The 10000-nt window shown below is 38.8% G+C and overlaps 3 protein-coding genes across 4 annotated transcripts in view; 1 reads left to right on the top strand and 2 right to left on the bottom strand.

The window, feature by feature from the left end:
* LOC138018827 (HAUS augmin-like complex subunit 4) overlaps positions 1-3515 on the bottom strand; it is a 20253-nt gene extending 16738 nt beyond the window's left edge. Inside the window, exon 1 of the mRNA XM_068865506.1 lies at positions 3368-3515. Coding sequence (XP_068721607.1) covers positions 3368-3398 — 31 coding nt within the window. The 5' untranslated portion in view covers positions 3399-3515. The remainder of the gene's footprint in view (positions 1-3367) is intronic.
* The window catches only part of LOC138021839 (uncharacterized), a 380926-nt gene that overhangs the window by 26106 nt on the left and 344820 nt on the right, over positions 1-10000 (bottom strand). The gene's annotated exons all lie outside the window — the stretch shown is intronic.
* LOC138021419 (uncharacterized) overlaps positions 3640-10000 on the top strand; it is a 31359-nt gene continuing 24998 nt past the window's right edge. The window contains exons 1-3 of one of the 2 annotated variants that reach the window (XM_068868289.1): positions 3676-3755; positions 3871-3932; positions 6684-6836. In XM_068868289.1, the coding sequence (XP_068724390.1) occupies positions 6741-6836 (96 nt within the window). In that variant the 5' untranslated portion in view covers positions 3676-3755; positions 3871-3932; positions 6684-6740. Of the gene's footprint in view, positions 3756-3870; positions 3933-6683; positions 6837-10000 lie in introns of both variants that reach the window. The other variant, XM_068868288.1, reaches the window with a different exon arrangement.

Here is a 10000-nt window from a genome sequence, read left to right as displayed (position 1 = left end):
ACATAGATTAATACTTTTCAGTCTTGATCAATAAAAAATCAAGGACTTTCAAGGACCAAAAATCGATTTCAAGTACTTTCAAGGCCTTGAAATCGGACTTCTGGAATCCAAGGGTTTTCAAGACGCGTACGGACCCTGTCTCCACATTTACAACACATGCCTTGCAACCTGTTCATACTAGCTGGCAACCAGCCTGGACAATATCAAATGCAATACACAAAGAAGATTCATAAACCCCAGAGATTTGAATTGGATGCAACATTAAGTTCTATCTATCTACCATTTATTTGCCTCCATCACAATAATTGATGATTCTTGCAAATTGGAAAACGGCCAGTGGTTGATATATAAATAAATAAATAGATAGATAAAAGTAATTTTAAATGATATTATGAATTAAATTAAAGGCAGTTTGTGAATGCCGTCAGAGAAGAGGCGTTTATAGTCTCATTTGGCAAAGCGTTCCATTCGATTATTGTTCTTGGAAAGTAGGAGAATTTATAATAATCAGTAAAAGCTTGGTTGGTGACATGACGGCTAACTCGGCCCAGTGGCTTCAGATATTTCGCAGTGTCTATTCCAGTTTGGCCATTGTGGATTTTATAGAACATAACTAGTCTATCCTTTTTCCGCCTTTCTTCAAGGGTGTTCCATTGTAATTCCTGTAGCATAACATTAACACTTGATACATAATTGTACCGGTTTAAAACATACCGAGCTGCACGTCTCTGTACCATTTCCAGTTTTTTTACATTTTCTTTGGTATAGGGATCCAATGCTGCTGAAGAGTATTTGAGTAGTGGTCGAACCAAGGTCTTGTAAGCCAAAGATTTTAAATTAGATGAATTAATTCTCAGATTTCTTCCGAGGAAACCAAGTGATTGATTTGCCTTATATGCAATGTTTTCAACGTGACGATTCCACCTGAGGTCTCGAGTTAGGGTGACTCCCAGGTACTTTGCTGAATCCACAGTTTCAAGGACTTTACCGTGAAGGGTGTAATCGTGAATTATCGGGTTCTGCTTACGAGTGACCCGTAGAACATGGTATTTATCAGTATTAAATTCCATAAGCCATTTCTCCTCCCACTGTTCTAGTTTCTTTAAATCACTCTGAAGAAACTTGGTGTCAGCCTGTGATCGTATATAGTCATAAAGTAAAAATAAGCATGGACCTAAAATTGATCCTTGGGGGACTCCTGACTTGACATGTGTACATGTATAACATGAATGTTCCTCATTTAACTCTCTGGGTACGATTTGTAAGGAAGGCTTGTATCCATTTCTTTGTCTTTCCTCGAATTCCATAGTGATCTAACTTTAGAAGAAGTCTTTGGAGACCAACTTTGTCAAAACCTTTAGAGAAATCCATTATGGCTACATCTATTTGACCTCCATTCTGCATAAATTATTATATGCTAAATCATCAATTAACTCCACCAGCTGTGTTTCACAAGATCTACCTCCTCTGAAGCCATGTTGTAGACCATATAAGAAGTTATGATCATTTTCATGATATGACTTGTCAGGATATGTTCCATTAATTTACAGACTATACAGGTTAGCGATATTGGTCTGTAGTTTGATGCATCAGTCTAGATCTCTTTCCTTTCTTGAAGACTGGAGCTATGTTTGCTGTTTTCCAGTCCTCAGGAACAGTACCAGAGTCATATAATTTCCTAAATATTGTAGTTAGTATTGGGGCCATCACATTTGCCATTTCTTTCAATACACGGGGGCTGATTTGGTCCGGACCTGGCGCCTTATGGGCTTTGAAAGATTTCAGCAATTTGAGTACGCCAGATTCTGTTATACTAATGTCAGCCATGTCAGTGTAAGGTGAGGGTCGACTTATAATTAGGAAATCTGGATCTCTACCTTTACCACAATAGTGTCTGTTTTGCGATGTTTGATGAAGGTCCAAAAACGTTTCCTTCCAGTGTGACTTTGTGGATCATCAGTTGGATTAATTATTGACTCAACATAGCTCCAGTAAGCTTAATCCTCATTTTCACATTGTATTACCCTTTTTAGGGCTTTTAGTCGCTTAACTGTTGTACTGATGACATCTAATCCCATCTTTTGTTGCCGTTTTTTCCTGATGGACAGCTTATCTCGTTTACGTAACAATTTACGAATTTGAGGAGTGACCCATGGTAAATTATCTCTAGATTTTGTTCTTCTATGGGGGATGTGTTTTTTGACTGCCTTATGCACCAGTCATTTGAAACCCCCGCACTCCCCCCCCCCCCCCCAATTCGGGCCTTAGCGGGGGATTGCGGGGACTTTCACCTCATATACACTCCATTTTGGTTCCCCGGTAGGCGGGGAATTCGCTGGAAGTCACGGTCTTCGCATCCCCTACCGGGGGAATTAAGCGGAACAGTCACTCCTTGGTCAGAGGTCTTCATCGTCACGCCTCTTTGTAATTTTGCACACATTATTGTCGCTTTCTTGACAAACTCGATCGTGGATTCTGGTTTTTCACATTTTGCAAAGCCTATTAGCCATTACGCTAAATAATGGTCAATATTTGGCATCACTGTCTTGCAAATATTCTTTATTTGTTATTGTGGAACGTAAATCTGGAAAAGACTCATTTTCTCCTTTGATTTTATGATGACTGATCGACGATTAGCGCACGTGAATTGTGTTATGTTTCTGCACCCTTTGATCAGTCGAATCAATTAACTTTTATAGTGAGGCGGATCACATTGTATGCAATAATCAAAATGAATTAGCTGAATCAGTTGAAACAATTTCAATTCCTGCAATTATTGGTGTGATTGACACTACTGTGATAGTTGCCCGTTGTGCAGGTTGTGTTTCATTGTCAATTTATCAGCTAGAAGTATCAATGAAACTACTACAATAAAGATATTTTGACATACTCATTGTGCATTGAGGAGCTTTGGCAAGTTATTTGCTGGCTGCTGAAAGATCAATCTGTTTATTTCATGGCTGCCAACAGTGTCTTTAATTTTAACCAGTGTGTTATAATTACACTTGGCAATGATAAGTTGTTTTACAAAGGGAGGGCGGAGGAATGCACCACTCACTTTCACTTGCATAATAAGTGAATGCCCAGCGTAAGCAAGAATTAGGGGGGGGGGGGGGGTGCGGGGATTTCAAATGACTGGTGCATTCTATCCACATTTCTTTTACAGTTTTATATCATCAGTGTTGTAGTTAGTTAGCTGAAATGGTACACGACAATAATTATTTGCAAACATGTCATTAACAGCATTTGATCATCAGAAAAAGAGCTACATGTATCATAGGGCATAAACATTCGGACGGCCATTTGGCTGTTATGGAAGGCAATTCCAAAAAAAATTGAAATCAGCTTAGCTTAGGGCCGTACTTACATTTCTCTGCCGTTTCTTGCGCTGATAGCATCTTTAGCTACAAGATTTCGCTAGTTATGACGACTTCCGTTTTTTTTCTTTTTTAAGATCCTCGACTTTTGAGCATTTAATATTCACATGAACAGGTAAAATCTACCGCCATTTTTCATAACCACCAAAGTGAGGCAAACTAATTTTGCAATCATTCTCAATCAATTATTTTGGGCTTGTCATTATTCTAAAACGAGATATGATTGGCCAATGAACCATGTAGCCAATGAATGACGCGGTCTCTTTATTGCTTTCCAATGTGTACATTTCCGTGAGTTTATAACGTGATGTTTTTCAACTTGCAGTTGCAGTATTGAAAAGGAAACATCACCTCCCTGGAAATTCTCCTTCGCAAAAGGTAAGGTCATTTCTTTTTTAAAATCTGATTCTCTTAGGAAAGATTATTCGTTGGTTCGCTTGATCGTAATTTTGACGATCATCAGTGTAAATATTGAGATCCGAATTTTCTCCAGCTGCACAAAATGTCTTGCTTGCAAGATTGCGGAAACCCATCGATAACCAAGGCAATTTAGAGGTGAAAAAATACTTTTTATCCTTTTTATCCAATGCATGATCCTCCCTTCATAATTTTTTCCTTCTGCATAATTTAATAACTTGTTTCCGCCGGGTTCAGTAATATAACAAAGCTATACTGTGCATGGATTTCATGTTGCCAAATTTAACACTTATAGAAACCTTAAAATCTACAGATAACTTTCTTATATAAAAAAAATGTTGATTAAACTGAAGCGTTGTTCGTAGTCTGATCATCTTTTGTGCGAATGGACGCAACAATGACAAGCAACATTTCAGAAACATTATATAAAAAAAATCATGTTTATTCTTGGATCCGATGAGTGAATCCGATGCATTAAATATTATAGACCTTCTATTCTGATCCATGAGCTATGTGATATTAACCCTTTAAGCCCCGAGGGGTTCCCCATTGACGAGTAAAATCGTCTGGCGTTAGACAGAGTAAAATCTATAAGTGCCATTTGGCACTATCGGGGCTGAAAGGGTTAAACGGGGACATAGTTTTTTCACGCTGTTAGCTTAACCCTTTAAGCCCCGAGGGGTATCCCATTGACGAGTAAAATCGTCTGGCATTAGACAGAGTAAAATCTATAAGTGCCATTTGGCACTATCGGGGCTGAAAGGGTTAATGTATGTTAGGATGACCAAAATATCTTCTTGGACTTTTGAAAAAAGTTGTGGTTGAAATTTGATCTTGATTTGGTCGTTTTGACTAGTTTGTTTTTCATGTACCATAATTAGTTCTGTATGGTCAGCAATACAAAGGAACTTCTGGGAAAAGTAAAACGTGACAACCACTACAAAATACATACGTTAACCTCTTACTAACCAAGTTCGAGGTCTGTACTGCAAGTTACGAACCAAGTCTTTTTTGTTGATTTTTGCGCTTTCATGGGCCATAAATCAAAGGAAAAAAGGAAGATCCGGAAATTTCAGCATGGGCCGAGAAAACCACGTTAATAAGATAAGTAAATAATTATCATTACATTTCTGAGGTACTCAAGCTTGCACATTGGAGAGGCCCTGTTAGGGGTAAATTCCGACAAGCGACATGGCCTTGAACCGGCGACATGATAGCCACGAACTGGCGATGACCGACAGACTATTACAACGAATTAGCGAAAGGGACACAAATGTCAAGACCGACCGACAGCGAATTTCAGAATTGTGAATGTTCTGCGGACTGCGGAACATTTACAAGTACACAATTCGTCGTAATTACTTAATAATGATCATTGTTAACAATAATGGCCAATTATGGCTAATAAGGGTCCAATAAAGGCGAACAGAAATACAGCTCATTTTACTGCTGTTTTGATTGTTCATTTCATGTGATTGACGTATTCAGTGCATCACTCTCTTTGAGGACTTTTCCGCTTTACGTATCATGTTCTCCCTGCATGTGCCCATGTGCCCTGCATGTGCCCACGTGCGCTCTCCATCAGTCTGTCAGAGAGATACTTTTTTCTCTATTGATCGCGTTCATCTCGGTGTTGAAATACATCACTATCAGAGTCATAAGGGAGTCGTAGGAGTGCCGAACTTGTGCACGGTCAGAGTCACGTGACGGGTCTGTTCAACATCAGAGACCGCGCTATTGTTTAACCCTTTGAAGTTTGCCGAGTTTCATAACCAGTCCCCTTTACTAACTATGATTTTTCACAGACCTTTTGTAAACGCATGCCTTGCGGATAATGAATGGTCGATAATGTCCTTCCTCCTGGGTTGTTATAGTTACAGAAAAGCACAGTCTGACAACTAAATCAGAGTTGAACTCTGAAGAAACAGTAGACTCTTGCACTACCAGAATTGTAGAAATGCTGTTATAGCTCGATTGCTTTGCCAGATTAGGCCTTTATTCACTTGTATAGTTTGCTAGATGGAATTTCATTGACTTCAACAACTATTCCAAGTAATATGAATAGGTATTAAACATTAAAAAAGCTCTCAAAACCCTGGGCTTAAAAGTACGAAAGATAGAGGCCGTATGTTCCGTTGGCATCGTTCCAGCGAATGGGGATTGTCAGAGGGGCAACGAGCTAAAATTTATTAATGAAATTCCGACAGGCGACAAAAGAATGTTCCAAAATTGCGACATAGCTGGCTGTGAAATTCAGACGGAGGACATGGGCACCCCCCCCTGACAGGGCCTCATTGGAAAGGAAACTAGCTGAAGTCAAGTAGAAGGATCATCTGCCACAAATGATTGCCACTTAAAAATGTTCAACAAGTTTATGTAACATAAATGGCGTGAAAAACTTGGTAGTGACAGAAAGTTTCAAGTTTTAATAGTGGGCTGTATAGCGGGCAGTAATCTACAGTACGACCCACTAAGTTAGCCAATCATAGCATAGGCAGCCCAAGTTCGCTTCAATAGAAGGCGTGTAATAATTACTAGTGGGAAGATGACCTTTGAGTGCAAGAGGTATTGGGTTACAAACAACCGTTGAGAATTTAAACGCATTATAAGACTTTGTGGAACGTTACATTGAACATTTTTTTAGGTTTCATAATCGACAGTATTTTATTTCATGCAAAGTCTTATAACACGTTTGAAGGCTGCCTGTAACCCAATACCGCTTGCACTCAAAGGTCATCTTCCCACTAGTAATTAATTATTACACGCTCTCTAGTGACGCAAACTTGGGCTGCCTATGATCATAGCATGCATATTATCTAAGAGATATGATAAAATAACTTTTTACTGAAAGCACAAAGCACCCAGTTACGGAACCTTTTATGTTTTCAGGGGTTGAATGGTTACCGTCTTGAGCTATTTTAGAGTGCTCTAGGAAGAGGACGAAGCATGGAAGACCCTAGTATAAAAACATCAGGACAAGCTGGAGCATTAAATATAGGGTACATAAAGAGTTTGGAAGGACTTTTGAAAATTTCTGAAATTGTAGGTATCACTTTCCAATTAATTTTAAACACATAAACAACCTGATCTTTGCACTTATCTGGATAATTTAACCCTTTGACACCCAAACCAGCCATAATAACTTAGTATTTTACTCTGTCTTAAATGCCTGACCCGGGTTGCTCAAAGCACGGTTAGTGCTAACCAGCGTTAAATACCATGGAAACATATAGGATTTGATACCTCAAGATTAAGCAACGGTTAGCGCTAACCAGACTTCGAACAACCAGCCCCAGACGATTTTACTCGTCAATGGGGAACCCCCAGGAGTCAATGGGTTAATAAATAAGGAAAATTTGTCTCTGATAGACAGCTGAAAAATTCAGTTGGCTCCAACGGGATTCAGACTCATGACCTCTCACTGAGTCCTCTGCGATGCTGGTACGTAGATTGCAATGCTCTACCAACTGAGCTATGAAGCCACACAGTTTAATAGGAGCCACCTTTTTCAGGTGCCTATCAGAGACAGTACTTGCTTAAATTTGAGGGTCGTTTCTCTCTTTTAGCTATAGTCCGTTCTTCAGATATATACAAGTCATTATATGCAGAACATTTTTATCAATGTTGTTATACATGTACACTGTATCTTGAAATTTGAAAGTGAGCCTAAGAAGGTTTGCATGTTTTCTTATTCTGTTCTTCACTTAATGTTCTTTTTGTAAGTATATGTAGTGAGTGAATATCCATGTTGTCATACATGATATATATGGGTCACCATGAGTGAGTGTAATAAGAAGTGAGAAGAATGAAGGCCTGAAGTGCATGCATCACTCACAACCATAGAGAAGAGTGTTAATTCCATGAAATACTGTAATCATCAAAATATTAATGAGAATTCATTTTAGTGGACAAAATAGGACCAGCATGCTGTATCTAGATGATGGTGACAAATAATACAAAAAAATGTACATGTAAGACACTTGATGAATACCTTCGGTGCCAGGGGAATTTTTTATTCTATATGTAGGTCGGAGAGAACACTCAGCAATTCCAAATCAACGGCCCAATTAAGACGAAAAAAAAAAACCTAAGTCTCACCACCCCAGAACCTCATTTCCACATGTAGAGACAGTTCAGAATTCTCGTCAAACCAGTTTTCGCCTGTAACTGCTTCCCACGGGACGCAATGAAATGCATCATTAACAAAGTCAACATTCCTGAAAATTGTGGTAACAATGATGGCTATTCATTCCAACAGCCTTAATAATTTTGGAGCAATTTTAATGATGTTGTTTTGATTTTAGTTGCGTAAGATTGATGTATTTGATGACAATGTTTTCCCCTCAGAGGCAAACTTTATTTGTTGAACATGTTTAAAACAGGATACTGTAATAGCAAAGAGCTAGAGGTCACTGCCTAAATTGTAGAATGGAAGACTTCGAAATGTGAGAAACTTTTGTCTGTGCTTACCATTTTTCATCCGTAAGTCCTCCGTTCCCAGACACAGTTGCAACAAATGTTAACAAGTTAAACATTTTCAGTTACAGTCAAACTTCCACTAATGGACACTTCCTGTAAGGAGACACCAAACTGCGACTCTGGCAATTTCTCCTCTAATTTAGCACTACGCATTTAAGGACGTTCATGCCCAAAATGTTCCCACGTACAGATTTTTTAAAAAAAAAATTGGGAGGTGACTGAGCTCGTTTTCGAGATCATGAGGTGCACTTTTAGAAGATTGCATTATTTTAAAATTATCGTAGCTTACAATAATTGTCAGCGATAAAAAAGCTACATTAGTGAAATTTAGATCAGGTAAGCGTACTCAATTAAACATAACTAATATAACTAAATTAATCTTTACAGCTGATGTCTTTTTCTGAGGTGAACTATACCTTGAAAAACGATACATATTAGTCTAAGAAATAAAGAAAACTTCGGTCGCACAAGAGAATAAAATAGGGGTCACCAAGCATTCAAAAGAGTAAAATCACTGCGAAGTTCTCAAAGCGATGGTATATTCGCACTGTCACGTCATTGCGTGACATTTCCAAGAAGATCTTGGTCCACAGCTATCCCATGATGCCACACGCTCTCACGTTTCATTCTTGGGGAAACTGTTTGCGCCTTTAGCATCGTGTTTACTTTGAATTTTGTAGTCTGCGATGCATGACGTGTGCGTGACATGTGCGAAAAAATGCGCAGTAGCAATGGGCGCGAACGTCGCTAACCTCCTGTAAGAGAACATCTCTCTTATTAAATAAGTAGACACGGACACCTATTCGGGGTTTAGATGGTCTAAAATATATCCTTGGCTGCCGTAAGCGGACAGTGAACAATATCAAGAAAATTTCTAACAAAATAGGTTCGATTTTAATGGTTTAATATCACACACTGTCCTAGACAAAACATAGTCATTTCGATTACAAGTAGCTTCTTTTTTTTGCATTACAGGACATCAAAGTTTTCCTTTTTAAACCTTTCTTCAAGCTAGTGGCACGAAAATTTGTCTCCTTTAAACTTAAACTCACAAGGCAACTGCATACCATATCCTGCTCCTCTGTTCATCCGCTTTCCCGTAATAAGAACCATTGTTGAGTTAGACGCATGCACAAGGAGCTTCGTCACCCAATCTCAAACAACAGACTAAGAGAAGACTTTAAACCCCCCTCATAGACCTTTTCCAAGGTTTTTGGCACCCTCTTGGCTGGGGGGGGGGGGGGGGGGGGGACAAACACAGCTAACTTTACAGTAAATGTATGGGATTTTGGCCGACTTTGAACCGCTGTAGCGCCGCTAAAAGGAGACGGATTTTCAACTTTTGCCACTATACTTCATATAGTTTTACAAAATGGATATCATTCATTCAACAGAAAATAAGGCCAATAAGGAAGGTACAGCATCCGTACATTCAAATATTGTTATAAATCCTCTCATGTTGCTTATACTTTCGCGGAAATTTGCATTATTTTGATCAGAAGGATTTGTATGAAATCGTAAAAATTCGTTTATGGTCATTTTAGCCTGAATCTGTTCTTTATACATGTATTTCATGAAAAAAGTCTCAGTATAAATGCTTTTTAAAAGACACTCTCACTGTCAGTGGAAATCTTCCTCTTTGTAGTGGCGGTACAGCGGTTCCAAAATATTATGCAAGTCGGCCAAAATCCCATACATTTACTGTAATTCTAGCCGTATTTACCCCC

The sequence above is a fragment of the Montipora capricornis genome, chromosome 10 (assembly GCF_036669925.1).
Source record: "Montipora capricornis isolate CH-2021 chromosome 10, ASM3666992v2, whole genome shotgun sequence".
NCBI lineage: Eukaryota > Metazoa > Cnidaria > Anthozoa > Scleractinia > Acroporidae > Montipora > Montipora capricornis.
The sequence above is the reverse complement of the archived record's forward strand: the minus strand, read 5'-3'. Positions and strand labels throughout refer to the sequence as shown.